Source organism: Lepus europaeus, chromosome 12, assembly GCF_033115175.1.
Source record: "Lepus europaeus isolate LE1 chromosome 12, mLepTim1.pri, whole genome shotgun sequence".
NCBI lineage: Eukaryota > Metazoa > Chordata > Mammalia > Lagomorpha > Leporidae > Lepus > Lepus europaeus.
In genome coordinates this window covers 79,467,235-79,487,833 of record NC_084838.1, presented here as the reverse complement: position 1 = coordinate 79,487,833, position 20,599 = coordinate 79,467,235, and the positions used below count along the sequence as shown (strand labels likewise).

Here is a 20,599-nt window from a genome sequence, read left to right as displayed (position 1 = left end):
GGAAAATCACTGAGGAAAGCTACCTTGAAAACGCTGACTCCACACTGGGCAATAACTGATTTTCATAGATCAACTGAAAACTTAGTGAATTTAGGACCAAGTTTACCTTGTGTGACTTAATTCAGGTTTCTTGCTGCCTACAGGCAAGGAGTCTTGGGGCCAAGAAAGTGCATGCAATAATAAAAGTAAAACAAATGTCGTATTTACATATATCTGATTTCAAACTGAGTTCCAAATAAAACACAGAGGACTAGGTATAGAGTTGTACCATATTGCAATGGGAAACAAAAAATGCCTGACCTCTGTTTTTGTAAGTCTGGTATTTTTGATTCCATAGAGAAGTGAGATCACATACTTTTTGTGCTTCTGTGTTTGGCTTATTTCACTTAGCATAATGTCCTCCAGATTCAGCCAAGTTATTACAAATGGCAGGATTTTCTTTTTTATGGCTGAATAATATCCCACTTGGTGTGTATATACATGCATTTTCTTTATTCATTCATTCACCGGTGGGCACTTAGTTTATTTCCACATCTTGGCTTTAGTGCTGCAGTGAACATTGGGGTGCAGGAATCTCATCAAGATAACAATTTCATTTCCTTGGCTACATGCCCAGAAGGGAGACTGCTAGATTATATGAGGAGATGTTGATCAAAAGCTGCAAATTGCCGGTTATAAGATGCACAAGTTCTGGGGTCTAATGTATAGTATGAGTTCTGATGGATGTGTTAATTAGTTTGATGTTGATAACCATGAAACAATGTATGCATGTGTATATATATATACACACACACACATATATACATATATATACACACATATATATATCAAATCATTACATGGGATGCCTTTAACATATACAATTATTAGTCATTTAAATATTTCAAAATCTAAAAAGTGGATGACCTTGCTAAGCTGAGTTGATAGATCCACTCTTAAAGCAATTTAAGGCTCTAGAAAAATAGTTCTTCATACATGAGATAAGTCAGTATACAGAGAATAATTGCTATCACACTTAATAATGAATGCTACAACCAATCCAAATGCAATCCAAATGCAAGCTCTTAACAGATATACTTACATTCCTTTGAAGCATCTCTGACACAAATCTGTAAGAAAGAAACAAAAGGGAGTTAGGAAATTTAAGCATTTCTAATAAATGTTTACAAAGGGTAGAAACATGATCCTTACATGTCCTAATTTCCATGCAGACATTTCTAAGCTGCACATGTTTCATCTAACACTAATTAAAGATTAACAAGTAGTAATTACTTTGCTTTCTCATTTGCAGCCAAAGATGGAGAGCAAAATCACAGAGAAATGCCATGCTATCATCTAGCATCAGTTGGGCTGTTTACAAGTATTCCCACAGCAATCAAGCTGTTCTACTAGCTCTAGCTGTGTTTAGGGGAATGTTGCAATATGTTATGCTCCGTGGATATTACAGTCATGGAGCCTAAAGCACCTGGAAGCATTTAGAAGCCATGGGCCTCTCTACTTCTAATTATTCTAAAGTGCAAGCTACTCATTCATGTGGCATCACCATTTATTTTCAAAGGCAGAGTCCTATGAGGGATGGGTATTAGAGTAAGGCAGAGGAGTAAGTAAGGGCAAATGGTTGATCTTAGAAGTTCTGCTTGTGGGGTTGGTGACAACTCTGAAACCCATGAAATGGCTACTTCTGCCCTGACTGGGAAGGCTTTCTAGCTATAGTTTCCTGCTTTCTGGCATTCCTTTGTTTTTGGAATAAAATGCAATGAACTATTGCCACAACTATTACCACAAAAAAAAAAAAAAAAAAAAAAAAAAGGCCAGGTATATCCTAATGCTAACGGGAAGGTGGGTACTTTCCTTCTCTTCATGAGTGTGCAGCAGCCCCACCATCTTCTCACTCTCCGAACCCTTACAGAGGAGACAAAGGAGGACTGGGGATGGGGGAAAAAAGTTGGACTTCAAAACCTTGCAACAGGAAAGGTTTGGTCTTGTGAAAGATTTATATCTAAATTATTTCTCCTATATCTCTCCGATGTTAAATATAATACATTAAAGTACCTGTTAAATTGTGAAGGTGTGGGGTGGGTGTTTAACTTAGTGGTTAAAATGCCAGTTAAAACAACCGCATCCCGCATCAGAGTATCTGGGTTCTATATCCAGCTCTGGTTCCTGAGTCCAGCTTCTTGCTAATGCAGACCCTGGGAGGCAGTGGTGATGGCTCAAGTAATTAGGTTCCTATCACCCATGTGGGAGACCTAGATTAGTTCCAGGCTCCTGACTTCAGCCTAGCTCATTCTGGCCATTGTAAGCACTTGACAAGTGAACCAGTAGATGGCAATTTTGTCTCTCTTTCTCTTGCTCTCTCAAAATCCTCAAGGTATTCTGTATAAATCATGTAAAAATGTAAGAAAAGTACTTAAATGATCAGAATATTTCAATGTTATATGAAAAATGACCTAATGAATACTCATGATATCAAATAATATTATGAACCCCAACCCAAGCAAAAGCAATTTAATGAATAGGTCACATATACTGATAAGCAAATCCAATCTACAAGAGAAGCCCTATCTATAATGCAGAGAGAGGGCAAAATCATTTAATTTAAAAAAGAATCCTTCATTTTACAGGATTTATCCTAGGATACCTGTGTCAAATTCTTGGAGGCATTAAACTATAATGATAAACAAAAATAGCATGCCATGCAAAAATTTTTTGTAGGAACAGATCAATTTCATCAAATTGGATAAATGCACACAGTGACTAGGCAAATGGAGAGCATGATTTAATGCATCAGTTCATCTTTCACTTTGACTATACAGCACTGGGAGACTCCAGAGTGTGTTAATACATCTTGAGCTTCTCAGTCAATTATTTTACAGAATTATTTGCGAGAGAGAAAGACCTTTCATTCAATGGTTCACTTCCCAAAATGGCCATTACAACCAGGGCTGGGCCAGATCAAAGGCAGGAGTCAGGAATGCCATCAGGTCTCCCACATGGGGGCCAAGGACCTAAGCACTTGGGCCATCTTCTACTGCTTCCCCAGGTGCATCACCAGAGAGCTGGATTAGAAGCAGAGAAACCAGGAGACTCCAACTGGCACTCTGCTAGGGGAGGCCGGCATCAAAGGTGGCAGCTTAACCTGCTGTGCTGCAACACTGGCCCCACTCCCAATCCTTTTTTTTTTTTTTTTTTTTTAGCTGCAATAAATGATATTAGGGGACAGGAAAGATGGCTAGAAGAAGCTCTAGTATACCACAGGAGAAAATCCTAGGTAGTTGAAGTCTTTGAAAGTGTCTCCACAGCTATTTATACTTGATAAAGTGTTCATTAAAAAAAAAAAAGTTCCTTGCAAACTTTTCAAAGCATAACCACTGTCTACTTAACACTTATCTAAAGGGGATGTATGCTAGAAAACACAAATATACAGGAACATACATCCCACAGACTTATTTTTTTTGAAAACTATTTTATTGAAGTATAATTTACAAACAAGAAAATTAATCTCTCTGAAGTGTACAATTTGCTAATTTTAATAAATTTGCTGTGTTGCACAACCATTATCCCAATACACTTTTTAATGTTTTCGTTCCTCAGATCATATTTGGGGCACATATACAGTTAACAACTATTCCCACCACTATCTCCAGGCTATCTCTAATTCAACTGTCTGTTCTATGGATTTTTCTTTTCTATACATCTCAGTTAAATAGAATCGTACAGTACAAGGACTTCCATGTTTGGTTGCTTACTCTTAGTTTAATTTTTGTGAAGTTCATCCATGTGGTAGCATACAGCAGTATTTCATTCTTTTTAGGGCTAAATCCATTGTATATCACATTGTATTTAACCTTTCACCAGTTGATGGACATTTAAATTGTTTGTACTGTTTGATGCAAGACATGTTTCAAGATGCCCTTGGTGACCCAGATCTCCCCTTTTTCCCTTGTAGTTCTCAGAATAACTGTAGAATGTACTGGAAATGCAACATCCTGAAACAAGGAAGAACTAGCCAGATCAGCCTGGGCTCCATTCCTCCCAGAATAGATATCCTGCAACATTTTAGAAATGAAACTCAAGGTGGAATTTGCTCGAACAGTTGCTAACCTCCAATGATTTACAAAGAGTATTTCTTCGCAGTGCACTAGTAGTCCTCATAGACATGTCCAAGTGGCATCTGTCTTTCATGATAAGAACACTGAATGTGAATTAGGCTAAATAGTTATTCACAGTCACACAGCTTTTCAGCGGCAGAGCCAGGGTTTAGTACTCTAAGTTCAGAGTTCTTTCTGTCGGCTGCCGTAGGACATGGGGCATGCACAGATGACAGTTGGCCCGTCCTGGACAACTTCGCTGAGCCACAGGAACCAGCTCACCAAGAATCCTGGGCTTCCATTGCTCTTTGCTGCATATCTCTGAGGAATAAACTTGTTTCATGTAACTTGTCATGTGAGTGTTCTGTCTCCCTGGGTGCATGCAAGTGGACTGACACTGGGGGACGTGTATTGGTGAGGTGTTTAGAGTCCTCCCCTGGGATTGATACTGGGGCACAGTGACCTTGCTTCACATATGGCTTCTGTGTGTAAGCTGGTATGAATATTCAGCTGCAAGTCTGCACATGGGTCTGTGTTGTATCCGCCCAGTCCACACCTATGTTTTATCATTCTGTCTGCATCAGCACCCCACTTTTTGGGGTGGCCATCTCCCCAGAGCAGGCAATCAGCAGCCTCTGCTGAACCCTGCTCTACATCTGGCAGCAGCGGCAGGGCAGGGCCACTCACTAGCTTCTACATCACCACAGAAATCCTCAGAACCTATGTGATGGCCCCATGCTCTGGGAGTACACAGACATGGAACCAAGGCCAGGAAAGAAGCCAGGGCCTTTCCTCCTGTCTGTCTGCACCTCACCTCGGGAAGCTGCCCTTTCAGGCCACGTTTTTGGAGAGGGTGCACTCATGTTCTCTATGTGAGCATGTTATAAACAATCTAGATTATCTAGAACAACTTTTTTCTTGCCACAGTAGTACAAAATACTAGTAATGGAGACATATACCACCTTGAACAAACACCTTAGGTATCGAGTAAAATTCCTATCCTAGGAACTTCCAGTGGTTTAATTTCAGAGAACATTTTTCCTTTTCACTCTTCTCCAAGTTTTGTTCTGAGAGAGTACATACTATTTGCTATTTTTCTTTAAAGAGTTATTTATTTATTTGAAAAACAGAGCTACAGGGGCCAGCGCTGGGGTACAGCGGGTTAACGCCCTGGCTTGAAGCGCCACATCCCATATGGGTGCCGGTTCTAGTCCCGGCTGCTCCTCTTCCAATCCAGCTCTCTGCTATGGCCTGGGAAAGCAGTAGAAGATGGCCCAAGTCCTTGGGCCCCTGCACCTGCATGGGAGACCTGGAAGAAGCTCTTGGCTCCTGGCTTGGGATCAGCACAGCTCCACCCATTGCAGCCCATTGGGGGAGTGAACCATCAGATGGGAGACCTCTCCCTCTCTCTTTCTACCTCTCCTCTCTCTGTGTAACTCTTTCAAATAAATAAATAAATCTTAAAAAAAAAAAAAAGAAAGAAAGAAAAACAGAGCTACAGAGAGGAAGAGGCAGAGAGAGAGGTCTTCCATCCATTGGTTCACTCCCTAAATGGCCACAATGGCCAGAGCTGAGCCCATCCCAAGCCTGGAGCCAGGTCTCCCACGTGGGAACAGGGGTCCAAGTGTTAGGTAGGAAGTCAGATATGAGCTTCTGTGTGTGTGACAAAGGGCTATGTCCAGAATATGCATCTCAAGGTCATCCCAATAACCTTATCTACATCATGCCCTGCCCCTCCTGCCTGATAGCCTGCCAGGTGGGGGTCCCTGTCCCTTCTGCCTGATAATCTTCCAGGTGCAACCTAGTATCTGCATTTCAATATATCTGTATTTCAATATCCTGCTCCAGATCCTGCCTCCAGGGGGTCCTGCTCATCCTTCCTCTAACCCAGGGCAGCCCAGCCAGGCTTCCTCCTGTCTGATAACTTCAGGGGAAAACTCAGATAGGAATTTTTCGTATTTACATCCAAAAAGTCTTTTGTTTCAGGAGAAGGAGATGTGAGAAGACAAAGACCCATCTCCTTAATGTCCCCCCACCCCAAATGTAGACCAGGCACTTTCTCTCAGGTTCTGTCTGGAGAGGTACCCTCCCTCCCCACCATGCTCCAACCCTTCTTCTTCCTCCCTCTCACATTCCCACTCTTAATTTTTACATAGATTTATTTTCAGTTTACTTAATAGTCATAAAGTTAACCCTACACTAAGTAAAAGTGTTCAACAAACAGTATGAAGAAGAAAACACTGTTCTTCAACAGAAGAGTCAAAGGCTGTAAACAACCACCAAATCTCATCTTACGGATGTCCCTACCCTAATAAACCTTGCTATTTTACTTTCCACTACTCTCTGTCTCATGCCTGAATTCTTTCTTGTGCGAAGACAAGAACCCTGCCATTCCCCGGTAGCATAAGGACATGGGCCATCTTCCACTATTTTTTCAGGCCACAGCAGAGAGCTGGATCAGAAGTGGAACAGCAGGGTCTCAACTGGCACCCATATGGGATGGTTTACCAGCTTTACCTGCTATGCCACAATGCTAATCCTCCACTATTTTAAAAAATCTTTTTTTAAGTGAGATTCTTTCATAAATCTGTATAATTCATTATTTCAGGTTTTTTTGTAAAATATTTTATTTTATAGCTGACTCCTCACTTTTACCACATTTTAAGATATATATATATATATATATGTGTGTGTGTGTGTGTGTGTGTATCACAGCAAACATTTTTGCACACTGTTTCTTTCTCTTGCTCCCCATTAAACATGAGGTGGGCTCTATGCCATGGTAGAAAGAACTCTGGATTTAAAGTCACAGAGCCTGGTTTTCAGTCCTGGCTCCATCACTTAAGAGCTGCATGACCATAAGCAAGTCGCTTAGCCTATGTCAGATTCAGTTTCCTTACAGAAGACAAGATACTCATGGAGATTTCAATGGGCATCAAATGTGCACTGCAGAGAAATGCTCTTTGTAAATCATTATGATTAACAACTGAGCAATTTTACTGTAGACTATTGGACCCATTTCATTAAATAGAATGGTGAATCACTACATACCTTTCCCAACTGCATTACAACAGCATCTTGTTTCCTCTTTCTATCCCAGATTCCCTGAGTGCTGCTGCAAAGGTACCCATCCTCAAGGCAAATCATGACAAATGAGGGTGTTACCTCTCTGTTTCCTTGATGGATTCCTCAGTAGTTTCTTTGTATTCTGGAACAGTGTCATTCAAATCCATGCATACTTTGCCCACAAATGCCCTCTGCCCAAATTTATCTGTGAAAAAATAAAACAATTTAAAGATGCATTTCTTTCTTAAACAGTACCTTTTGTGACCTTTTAACAGGCATTTTGAAACTCAAATCCTTATGAAAAACCTAAGTGAGAGTAGAAAAGATTGCCCACTATCCTACCACTTAAGAACAAAGGCAACAACAAAACACCATTAAATTCGGCACATAGTGAAACTTCTGTCATTCAAAATTTTAACCCACCACCTCCTCCATCCCACTCCTAGGCTGGCCAGGTAATAATTGAGAGGGTTTTACTCATTACTCCACTTTTCCCTTTGCTAGTCAGAATGTTTTCTTTTCTTTTTCTTTTTAAAATTTTATTAAAGTTATACAAGTTTCATGTATTTCATATTATAGATTTAGGATCACAGTGATACTTCCCACCCTACCCTCCCTTCCCACCATGTTCCAACCCTTTTTCTTCTTCCCTCTCACATTCCCACTCTTGATTTTTACAAAGATTTATTTTCAGTTTACTTAATAATCATAAAGTTAACCGTACACTAAGTAAAAGAGTTCAACAAACAGTATGAAGAAGAAAACACTGTTCTTCAACAGAAGAGTCAAGGGCTGTAAACAATCATCAAATCTCAAAATGCTCTTTTCACTCCAATGCACTACATTTTTGGTACTCTATTACCTCGGAACAGAGAAAACATAACATATCTGTCGTTTGGGGACTGATTTATTTTACTAAATATAAAGTTTCCAGTTGTGTCCATATTATTGTAAAAGATAGGATTTCATTTTTTTTTTTAACAGATGAGTAGTACTCCATAGTGTATATACCATAATTTCTTTATCCAGTCAAAAGTTGATATACATCTGGGCTGACTTCGTATCTTAGTTACTATGATTTGTACTGCAATGAACAGGGAGGGTACAGATCACTCTTTCATATGCTGATTTCTTGTGGTTTGAGTAAATTCCCAGGGGTGGGGTGGTTGCATCATAACGTGGGTCTGTATTCTAATTTCTGAGGTATCAATATACTGTCTTCCACAGTGGCTGTACCAGTTTACATTCCACCAACAGTGGATTAGAGTACCTTTTTTTCCCACATCCTCACCAGCATTTGTTGTTTGTTGATTTCTAACTGGAGTGAGGTGAAACCTCCTTGTGGTTTTGATTTGTATTTCCCTGATGGCTAGTGATCCTGAGCATTTTTTCAAGTGTCTGTTGGCCATTTGAAATTCTTTTCTTGGAAGATGCCTGTTTAAATCCTTTGCCCATTTCTTAACTGGAATGTTTGTTTTTTTATTGTTGAATTTCTTAAGCTCTTTATAGATTCTGGATGTTAATCCTTTATCTGTTGCATAGTTTACAAATAATTTCTCCCATTCTGTCAGTTTCTTCTTCACTTTGCTGAGTGTTTATTTTGCAGTGCAGAAGTTCTTCAGCTTGATGTAATCCCATTTGTCAATTTTGGCTTTAGTAGCCTATGCTTCTGGGGTCTTTTCCATGGAGTCTATGCCTATGCCAATGTCTTGCAGGGTTTCCTCAATGTTCTCTAGTAATTTAATGGTATTGAGTCATAGATTTAGGTCTTTGATTCACTTTGAGTGGATTTTTGTATCAGGTGTAAGGTAGGGGTCTAGTTTCATACTTCTTCTGCATGTGGAGATCCAGTTTTCACAACACCATTTGTTGAAGAGACAGTCTTTGCTCCAGGGATTGATTTTAGCTCCTTTGTGGAAGATAAGCTAATTGTAGATGCATGGGATTGATTTCTGTAATTTCCATTCTGTTCCACTGGCCCACCCATCTGTTTTTATGCCAGTACAGGCTGTTTTGGCTATAACTGCCCTGTACCATGTCTTAAAATCAGGTATTGTGATGCCTTCAGCTTTGTTTTTGTTGTACAGGATTGCTTTAGCTATTTGGGGTCTCCTATGTTCCCATCTGAATTTTAGCATCATTTTCTAGATCTGTGAAGAATGTGGTTGGATTGGGATTGCATTGAATCTGTAAGTCGCTTTTGGTAGCACGGACATTTTGTTGATGTTGATTCTTCCAATCCATAAACATGGAAGATTTTTCCATTTTTTAATGCCTTCTTCTATTTCTTTCTTTAGTGTTTTATAATTTTCATTGTAGAGATCTTTGATATCCTTGGCTAAATTCATTCCAAGGTATTTTATTCTTTTTGGAGCTATTGTGAGTGAAATTGATCTTTAAAGTTCTTTCTCAGCCATACATTATCTGTGTATGCAAAGGTTATTGATTTTTGTGTGTTGATTTTTATATCCTGCTACTTTGCCAAACTCTTCTGTGAGTTCCAATAGTGTCTCAGTAGAGTCTTTTGTATCTCCTATGTATAGAATCATGTCATCTGCAAATGGGATAGTTTGACTTCCTCCTTTCGAATTTGTATCTCTTTGATTTCTTTTTCTTGTCTAATAGCTCTGGCTAAAACTTCTAGGACTACATTAAATAGCAATGGTGAGAGTGGGCATCTTTGTCTGATTCCAGATCTTAGTTGGGTTGCTTCCAACTTTTCCTCATTCAGTACGATGCTGGCCATGGGTTTGTCATAAATTGCCTTGATTGTGTTGAGGAATGTTCCTTCTTTACCCAATTTACGTAAAGTTTTCATCATGAAAGGATGTTGTATTTTATCAAATGCTTTCTCTGCAACTATTGAGATAACCATATGGCTTCTGTTCTTCAGTTTGTCAATGTGATATATCACATTTATTGATTTGTGAATGTTGAACCATCCCTGCATACCAGGGATAAATCCCACTTGGTCTGGGTGAATGATCTTTCTGATGTGTTGTTGGATTTGATTAGTTAGTATTTTGTTGAGGATTTTTGCATCTATGTTCATCAGGGATATTGGCCTATTGTCCTCTTTCTCTGTTGTCCTTTTGGCCAGTATGTTTCCTAAAGTCATAAATAGCTTTGCTCTCATCTGAGCACTTGGTAAAGGAGGGACAGTCACAGACTTCAGGAAAACACTTGATCAGTCCTTGACATAGCTATACTCTGTTCCTTCTCCTTCTCTCTTCTCTACCCCCACCCCCAAACCCAACTGAATCACAGTCTCCATCCTTCTACTCTATCATCACCCCTTGGATTGAGTCTCTCTCTTTCTGTGATGGCCCTTTCTTACACAAAACACAGCAGGGTGTAGAACATGGCTCCTGGGTTTCAATAGACTTGGGTTGGATTCCTTATGTCTCTGATTACTCCAGGGATGAAGGATATTCACTGTTGAGACCTATATGTGCCCAGGGTCTTCTACTATGTGCAGGGTACGAGGAATATATGCAGTACTGTATGTAAAAGGGTAGCAATGCCACTATCATTATATGGGAGGCATTTTTGCTGAGTACTACTAGCAGCTCTCAGCCCTGGAAAACATAGTCCTTCCTAGCAAGAACTCTTATTTCCACTGAGAGGCTGAAACTACCTAGGGCAATGTGATTATTTTTGTAATGTTACCACCCAGTCATAAGAATCTTTCTAAAGTATTTCTGTCTCTCTCTTTTCTCTGTAATTTATTTTAATATCAGGCCATTAGATTAGTATTGCTTAAAATATCACCTTCATTATTTCACTCACCTGATTCAAACCTTCTTTGAGTCTTTGATGCACACATTCAAGCTCCTCCAAAATCAGAACCATCCCATCTGCCCAGCCCCCCCTCCCAGCCCACCATGGATTGGAACCCCTCCTCCAGTTAAACTGTTCTGCTTCCTGTTGCCATATCCACCATAGATACTCCTTTCTCCAGCCCTCTGCTCATGTAATTTCCTGTGTCTAGAAGATATGTTACTCTCTCCTGATTTTATCTTCCCCCCAAAGCCCAGAATAAAGGTCCTCTCCATGATATCTTCCCAGATGACCTGGCCTTGATTCTTCTTATCCTCCTCTGAAAACTATAATGCTAACTTTTAGCATCACACATCAAGGCCTTTGGTATAAACTACCTTAGCCATCAAGCAATGGTATCAGTGTATCAGTCAACAGCTTGTACTGAGCTCCTGTAATGTGCCACACACTGTGCTGGGTACAAGTTTTAGAATTACCAACCTAAACCCAGTCTCAGCTCTCTTTAGTATCCGTGCAACTTTGTCATGATCTCTGTGATCATTTCATCCATCTGTAACATGAGGACATCAATAACTATCTTAGAAGGCTGTTAGATGGGGCTGGCACCGTGGCGCACTAGGTTAATCCTCCACCTGTGGCGCCGGCATCCCATATGGGAGCCGGTTCTAGTCCTGGTTGCTCCTCTTCCAGTCCAGCTCTTTGCTGTGGCCTTGGAAGGCAGTAGAGGAAGGCCCAGGTGCTTGGGCCCCTGCAATCACATGGGAGACCAGGAGGAAGTAGCTGGCTCCTGGCTTCGGATCGGCACAGCTCGGGCCATTGCGGCCATTTAGGGAATGAACCAACAGAAGAAAGACCTTTCTCTCTGTCTCCCTCTGTCTCTTTCTCATTGTCTGTGACTCTACTTGGCAAATAAATAAATAAAATCTTAAAAAAAGAAGGCTGTTAGCTGCTAAGCCAATCCATATAGAGTGACTTGCACAGTGCTAGATGTCTAGTAACAGTATCACAAATGTTACCAGAGTTATTAATCAATGTGTGTAGGTATTCTGTCTGGTTCCCCAAGGGCAGAAACTATTTTCTGTTTCATTGTGTTCCCAGCATCTAGCATAGTGTTCCGGGTCTAGCCAATAGCCAAAATGCATCTGTTGATTTGGAAATAATAACTGTTGCCAAGGCTAGGATTAGTAAGCTTGTCCTATAAAATCCTAAATTAATATACAAAATTCAGATCCCAGTACAACCTTTTTAAACCAGAAATCATAAGCAACTAATCAAAGTACTTAAACAATAAAGAACATTCCTGGACCATGGTTATACACACTTAATTACCTGTAAAAAAAATGCAATTCTAGCAATGAAAAGGCAAGACTGCCCACAAGTATGAGTTGGTGCCAGGCATGGTCTAGCTCTCTTAGCTTGATGTGCCCATGAACCCTGTTTTCATCTGCTCACCTGTAATTTCCGCAAGGAGCAGAGATGAGTCAGTGTGAATTGTTCCAAAGTAACAGGCTGTGGTTGTTCCATTCTTTAGTGTTCTCCTCTAAAAATAAATCACAAAAACTCTGAATCGTGTGTGCTCAAAGTCACATGGCATGTACGGATGAAAATAGAGTTCTAGTTTTTAATTTTAAAATGTTTTTATTTAAAGGTATGCCATCTTGATATGGAATGTAGTTAAGTAAATGGCAAAAGTATTTATATTCTGAAAGTGTTAGCTGGAGGAGAACTTGATACTTTTGATTTCCTAGATTCACACAGTTCTGGGTTCCAGAATTCATAAAATGTGATACTAATTAATTCTTTATTCCTAGGACTATTTCAGGATATCCAAATTTTATTGCATCTTGGAGTATGTAATAATATTTTTATATCTATTGCTGTGTAAAATCATTCAGGCAGATTTCTAGTCTAACTGAACAGATCATGTATATCTATCTCCTTTCCTTAGCAAATTCCACTAGCATAACAGTAGAGAATTTATTAACCTAAAAGGAGAACTTGAGAGGAGATATGAGCAAGGAAACATGTCAACATCTTTTTGGAAGACAAAAAACATGAAGAAGAGCCCAAGAGCAATTTGGAAAGAGAAAGAGAAGCAAGCAGGTGCTGATGGGGGATTATCTGGAAGTCTGTGTACAGAGGATAAACCCTACAAGATTCTTGCTTTTCCCTGTTGCAATCAACTGATCATTCCCAACCTAGTCCTTGTAGGAGATATTTGTAAAAACTAGTTACTGTTTAGAGGGGCAAGCCCAGAAAGTCAAGGTGAAGAAGAGGTTTCATTGGAGATCCAGCTGACCCGTTCCTCAGAAGGCCATGTGCACTGCCCTTACCACTGCTGGTAGGAGACTGGGGCACTCATTCCTCAAGAAAATCAAAGGCTCTAGAAGACAGCTGTCCTCAGAGCGAAGTTGGGAACCCACAACTGTAAGGGCTGTTCAGTGGCTTCACTGTCCATCCTATAATAAAGTTCACCAAGTCACAGGAGCTGCCTCTTCCCAGATCTTCCAATCAGCATCTCAGAATATCACATTTAAAGATGAATGGACGTTGAAGCTTTAACAGACACTAGAGGAAAACAACCTTAAAATGCAGACAGGTGGAGAGTGGAGGGAGAATCTGGAAAAACCTTAAAGGACACATAATGTACAAAGTCAAAAGGAAGCTCAGTTTATAAAAAAGAACTGGGATTAACATCCTCAACGAAATAAAATAGGACATTGCATCCACAAAGCAAGGACAGAATGCTATGAAAATTGGAGAACAAGAGCTCTCCAAAAGTAAAAATATTAAAAGTGAAGTTTAGAAGCTGTTAAATGGATTAAATCAGTACAGAATCTCTCAGAAAAAAAGAAAGTTGGAAGTTAGGGGTAAAATTATAAGAAAATTGGCTTAATCTGGGAGGTACAATATTTAGAATTAGAATTTAAAATTTTTTTTTGTTTAAATAGAGGTAACAAAATTACCTGAGATATGATATTAGTCTCCAAACTAAAAATTTTCACAGAATTCTCAGCACAGCAAGTAAAAACAGAATGCAAAGAAATCCATATAACTGTGAGATATTAAGTCTTTGAGTAAAGAAAAGACACCAAAAGCTCCCAGGAAAAGAAAACCAGTCATAGACAAATGACAGAAATCACAATGGTGCTGGATTTTTTGCTTTTTTACCAACATGCTGGAGGCAGAACACCTTCAAAATTCTGGCGAAGTTATTTATTATTTTTTAAAAATATTTATTTATTTAAAGAGTTACACAGAGAGAGGAGAGGCAGAGAGAGAGTCTTCCATCTGTTGGTTCACTCCCCAGTTGGCCACAACGGCCGGAGCTGTGCCCATCCGAAGCCAGGGGCTTCCTCCGGGTCTCCTACGTGGGTGCAGAGACCCAAGCACTTGGGCCATCCTCCACCGCCCTCCCAGGCCATAGCAGAGAGCTGATTGAAATGGAGCAGCCGGGTCCTGAACTGGCGCCCATATGGGATGCTGGTGCTTCAAGCCAGGGCGTTAACCCATTGCGCCACAGCGCTGGCCCCTGGCGAAGTATTTTTAAGGTAGAGTTTTATACCCTGGTAAATTACCAATCAAGTGTGAACAGACACAAACAGAGGTATGTGAAGGCAGAATAGAGAATACACAGAGTAAAGATATGTGAAGGTGGAGTGCATTTGAAAGATGTGAAAATTTTACCCTCCATAAACTCTGTTTTAGGAAGCTCCTAGTAGATGTGCTGTGGCGAAATGAGAGAGATAAAGAAAAGGAATTCCTGGATTCAGGGAATAGGGACTAAACATGACAGAGGATAAGGGAATGCCAAGTACCAACAAGAAGGAAACAAGAGACTGACAGGACATGGGAGGATCTTCAAGGAAGAAGACTGGATTGGTAATGTCTGACCTACTGGAGCCCCTGGGAGAAGGCCTGGTTGACCTGACTACTTACGGTTCAGTCTTTAGCAGAAGATTCTGTAAGTGCAGAGGAAAATTCCCTGATTGGGATTCTTTCTTGCTTTTTTCCCATTTTTAGCTATAAGACCTGAGAAAACTACTTTCTCAGCATCCATTTCCTCCTTTGTGAAATATAAAGGCTTGACTGGAACAGCAGTCAGAAGCTCAGATGTCAGCAGGAGAGACGAGGTTTTGAGTTAAAATAACAGGGAAGTGCATGTCCAGCCTTAGCCTGCAGCTCTACTCAGCTTTTTAGTCAATTGTTGAACAATGATGTTAACTAATCCCAAAGGTCAAGAGCATTTGTATCTGAAGTTTTACATCAACCTGTCCAAATCTTAAGAAATTTTGCACATAAAATAAAGTACATTTAGCTACCTGTAGAGGGTGTTTAGATCCTAAACTATAAACACAGATGCTCTCACAATTTCCCTTAACATGGCAAGTCCCATAGAAAAGCTCTCACCATGACAGAGACATCAGATTTAATCTCCAGCAATTAGAGAAGTATCTGGACCCCTGCGTGAGCTAAGTGCTTATTGAATGAACACGTGAGGAAGCAGAATTACTAAAATAAGAGACATATACAAGTGGCTTCTTTATATGAACAAGATATTGTCTCCTTGAAAAAGGGAACAGGCTACTGTAACAGTAAGACTGAATTAATGCTTTCCAAAATTGGGCCATGGCTTTCTCTAAGGATGGACTTCAGCAACACAAAAATAGATCCAGAAGTTTCAATATTTTTCCAGAAAACATCAAAAGAAAAATGGATTGGAGAGAATGCAGAAGTCTATGTAATCAAGAAAATGAACTGGAAAATTAATGTACAATTGAAATTTCAGAATATGAAGAATAAACAAAAATATGCTGAAGGCCAGCAAATTAGTGGAAAAGGAATGAGAATCAGATTATCATCTGCTTATTCAATGCTGGTAGGCAAATCCTTTCAAATAGAATACCATTCAAGAGTAAGAGGAAAATAAACCTTTATGTAATTCAAGGATTTGTAATGTTTGTCACCCAAGTTTATTGGAAAGGATTGTCACAACTTGTGTCCTAACAAAATGAAGAATGCATTCAAAAACAGGGATCCCAGTAGTAAAAGAAAAAGTTAAGCTCATCATTAAAGTACAGATGTTAAAAATGAAACTAGGGGCAGGTATTGTGTTGTGGTGGCTTTAGCTTTAGTTTCAAATGCTCCCATCCTGTACTGGAATGCCAGTTCAAGTCACTTAAAACATAAACATAATCCAAGTTTTTCTAAACTCTCAAAATTAATAAGCACCTGCCTACAATCTTGGCTTGAAGATGAAACAAAAATGTGGTCATCTAGCAATGAATATAATGGAAGCACCACACAGAGGCTGGGAATTTAATCCCATTCTGGAGGTCAAGACTGAGCGAGGGAATGTGTGGATTAGAGGAGAAGTTTAACTGCTTGGGAAATTGTGGTTTCAAATTGTAATGGAATGAACCAAAAAGTTAAGAAAGTTCAAGAATCTTCCCAAATTATAGTCAAAGAAGAGGACAGCAAGAGCCCACAGAGAAAAGAAAAAAGAAGGTAAGAAGATGGAAGGGAGAGAGAGGGGAAGGAATCCAGAAACTACTCCTGTTTGCTTTTATTTGAATTCATTTATTTAAATACCCCAGCTAAACATTTGTTACTTACATAGCTAGAAAAAAAAAAGAGTTTGGATTAAAAATTTTACTCTAAAGTGAGCTACTTTCTTTCTTCATTCTTTCTGTTTGGGTTTCCCCCAAGCCACTATCCTACTCTAGTTCCTCACAAGTGTTAGAGAGAACTAATAACAAATACGGAGTTTTCTAATTTGTAAATAAGTCTGTCAAGGACATCAGCAAACTTCTGGCTGTTTCTCAACCTTTCCCTGACCTACAATTTTTGACAGAAAGTGCTTTGAGATCAAGCTTTGTGAGCTCAAAATGGATTCCAAAGTTAAGATGACCATGAACTTCTAGGCCAGTAGCAATGGACTTTTAATAGGTTGGGTGATTTCCAGTAGCTAAAATAGGTGGTCTGACTCACCATATGTCTTTGGAATTGGTTGGATTCCTTATTCATCTGCCCAGTGATTGACAACTCCATAAGATAACCATTCATTCTGTTATCCAGGAGAATACTTGCAACTGGTTGTCTTAGTATACTTACTCTCCTGTTCCTTAACTATAATTTGGGAAGATTCTTGAACTTTCTAGACTTTTTAAGCTTATTTCAGTTCCATTTGAAATTAAAATCTCTCATGCAGTTTGCAGTGGTTAACTGGAGATATTCTAGGTTTCACTTAAGAGATATTTACTAAAATATGTATTAAATTATTGGCAGATTAAATTATCTCTGCCACAATGTATGGTGTGAGTTTGCTGAAGTACATCTATACCTGTTTCCTGGGGGAGGAAATAGAAAACAAAAGAATTTTTAGTTTTACTCATGTGTACTTCCTTCATATCCCTTTGCATTATCTCAGAAATCCTTCAGCTTAGAGACAGGTTCATCTCTATGAAACAGATGTTAACCATTGGCTCATCCATGTGTCAAAATGTGTGGGCTTGCAAATAACCGGAAACATGTGATATATGCATTGCAAATGCTTGTTAGAAATAAAACCTAGTTTGTATTTATTGACATCAAATGCTTAAATCTCTGGTGTAAGAAATAATGTTTATGGAGTATTGCCTGAAGTATATTCAGTCCTTGACACTGTATCTCTCTGAACAACAACAACAAAAAAAAACATTTGAACTTTCTGATACTGTAGCATCTTCATAATGTAAGAAGGTACTTCAAAGTGTTCACAGAAATGCTTATTATGAAAAACCCTACACATGGAATTAAAAATTTCGCACCAACATAACTTATCTTTTTATTCTATTTTGTCATGAATTTTCTGAAGTAGACTCACATGTTTTGAGAAAACAGCATCTATCCACATTAAGAAATATTGAGACTAATTTTCTTAAGTTTTGATATGGGGACTAGATAGGCTTTATCTTAACAAATGTGTTCTTTTATCATATGCAGAGTGTAAATTTAATTATTTACCTCCCTGGGTCAGGCACTAGACTAGAAGACTTAAAGCCAAATTTGTGACTAACCCTAACAGGTGCATACTCAATGGCATGGGTTTGCTTCTTTTTTTTTTTTCTCCCATCTTTTTTTTTTCCTTTTCAGTTATTTTATTTTATTTTATTACAGATTATGCAATTTTAACCAACTCAAATCCCCTTCAGACCAATGCAAGGTATAAATAAGTTTTGAGGATAAAGATTTAGTACGGTTAGCACAGTTCATTAACACATTGCAGCAGCAGTTTCATTCATAACTTTTGTCCTCAGTTTTTCTGGTGTCATGTGGATGCAAGTTAAATACGTGGGTTCCACAATTACACTGAATTTATAATTAAGTGAGGCAAGTGTGTAAATGTTTGTGCTTGCTTTTAGTCTAAGGGTGGAATGATGCAAGACAAGGCAAACTGGCAGGCTTACTAGGCCAATAACCAGGAGGCCTGAAATATTGTCCCACCAAATAGTTAAGACCTTAGGAGAAAAATCCTCAGTGGACCCCACAAAAACCCAGCAGTGTTTAGACCATATGTGCTGAACAACAGCAGGCAATGGCCAAACCAAAAGGCATTTGTAGTTTTGATTTCACTGTTCTAGAAGTTGCTTCTGGTTGCTACGTGTATTCTGGTTCAGGGGATAGGCTTAGAACAGATAAAAAGGAAGTAATTTCCTTGAAAGCAGAAGGGAGAACATTTTCAGAATCTTCAAAATATGAGGGGACTTCAAAAAGTTCAGAGAATATAGAATTAAAATATGTTTATTTTGATGTAAAATAATTTTGAAATCCATGCATTCAAGGAGTCTTCAAAATGTTGAGGAAAATTCATATTCTAAAAAAAGGTTAGAACTCCACATTTTTCACATCAAACTAAACTCATCTTTTAATTCCATTTTCCACGAACTTCTTGAAGTGACTTGGTTCACTTGGCAATACACTGGAACTACTGTTCAATGACTGAATTAGCCCCAGAGTTCCCTCTAGTGGTGTTAACGCTCGCCAGTCCCGTGTGCTCTGTGATAAGGGACTATCCTTTTATCTTTCCCTTTAGAGCTACAAAAACAACAAGCTATCTTTCCAAAAGTAATTGATTATTTTAATTTTAGATTTCCTTGGGTATTTTTTTTTAAAAACTATATAGTTCTTACCATGTGTTAGACACCATTTTAAGAACCTCACAAATATTAACCTGAATTCCCATACTACTTCTAGGAAGTAGGTATGATCATTATTTGTATTTTTTACAGATGGGAAAAGTGAGTCACACAACTTTCCAAAGGTCTCTATCTAATCCATATGGTCCTAAGAACAGAATTATGAATTGGCAGGAGCAGGAAACACACATATGCATTTAAGTCAAATTTTTTGATAATGTAAAACACAATAAGAAAAAGAGAGTAACATAGAGCCAACCAGAATGAGTATTAAGGAACTTGGATTCAAATTCTCTTTACCACTGACTAGCTATGTAAGTGAGATGGTCACAAAGGAGTAGAAAATTCTCTTTGGTCTTTCCTAGTCTTAAGTACCTATAATTTATAACTGAAATCTGTCTCAAGACAGATTGCTATAGATGACCAACCATAACTCAATACTCATGCACGGGATACTTACAACAACTCTGGTGTAGACTTCTTCAGCAAAGTCGATGTTCCTGAACCTGTGTTCTGAAGGAAATGTGTACTTGGCCAACCACTCCAAAAGTGGTAGATCTACGTTACTTCCAGCAAACAAATACTGAGGGGCATGGATGTGAGTGTCAACCAGCCCAGGCATGAAGAACTCACTGGAAATTAAGATGAGGAGAGAAGTAGTTAATAACATCTTTAGTAATTTTCCATGTCTTTAAATCACATTGTCTCTTGACAATGATTTATTGTTCATCTCACACAGGATTAAAGCTGATGCAACCAAATAACTAAATTCTCCTGGTATTTAGGGGTCAGGAAACCAAAATAAAGCTCTGCTAGGAAGGGTACAGCTCCTAAGTTTATATGGTGGCTGTGAGGCTAACTAAACATGGTGAGGGGTGGAAAATACAGCACTGGGTAGGAGCAAGGCTGTTGTGGCCTAAGAAACAGGGAAGCTATGACTTACTCCAATGACTTCATTCTCTGAATCAGTGGCTGTAGGACAGAGAACAAAGATGGGATTGGGGACTGGGGAGTCTTCAGAGCCAGGCTGAGGAAGGTACACACAAGTCACTAAGGCAGGCAGAAGGTGAGAAACAGGTTGGCTGCAGTTTTAGATTCAACAGCCATCTTGACCTTGGCAAGAAACTCAGTTCTCTCCCTCTGCTGAAGGGACCGAGTTCTGAAACAGAAGCAGCTGGGTACAGACACTCAGTCTTAGGAGACAGGAACACAAATGGGTCAGTGGTATACACCCAGGTGAAGAGGCAGTAGTGATGCTGTGACAAGCATCTCTCGATGTTTCGATCACTCCTTCTGCTATTCTGATCCACCAATTAATATCCTCATTTCTACTAATTCCTATACTACCAAGTTCTGGAAAGACATTTTTAAGTCTTCAGAGACATTATTCACAGAATTGAGATAGCTCATTACTAGCAAACACTTAAAGCTTTTGTAAAGAACTAATTTAATTCACTAGGGTCTCTTAAGTGCCTAACCTTATCC

General features: G+C 39.1%; 1 protein-coding gene across 4 annotated transcripts in view; it reads right to left on the bottom strand.

Annotated features, from left to right (window-relative positions):
* GDA (guanine deaminase) overlaps window positions 1-20,599 on the bottom strand; it is a 295,068-nt gene that overhangs the window by 34,248 nt on the left and 240,221 nt on the right. For all 4 annotated transcript variants that reach the window (XM_062208407.1, XM_062208409.1, XM_062208410.1 and 1 more), the window contains 4 exons: window positions 19,575-19,746; window positions 12,390-12,477; window positions 7,257-7,362; window positions 1,082-1,109 (listed from right to left, as the gene is read on the bottom strand). In XM_062208407.1, coding sequence (XP_062064391.1) covers window positions 1,082-1,109; window positions 7,257-7,362; window positions 12,390-12,477; window positions 19,575-19,746 — 394 coding nt within the window. The remainder of the gene's footprint in view (window positions 1-1,081; window positions 1,110-7,256; window positions 7,363-12,389; window positions 12,478-19,574; window positions 19,747-20,599) is intronic.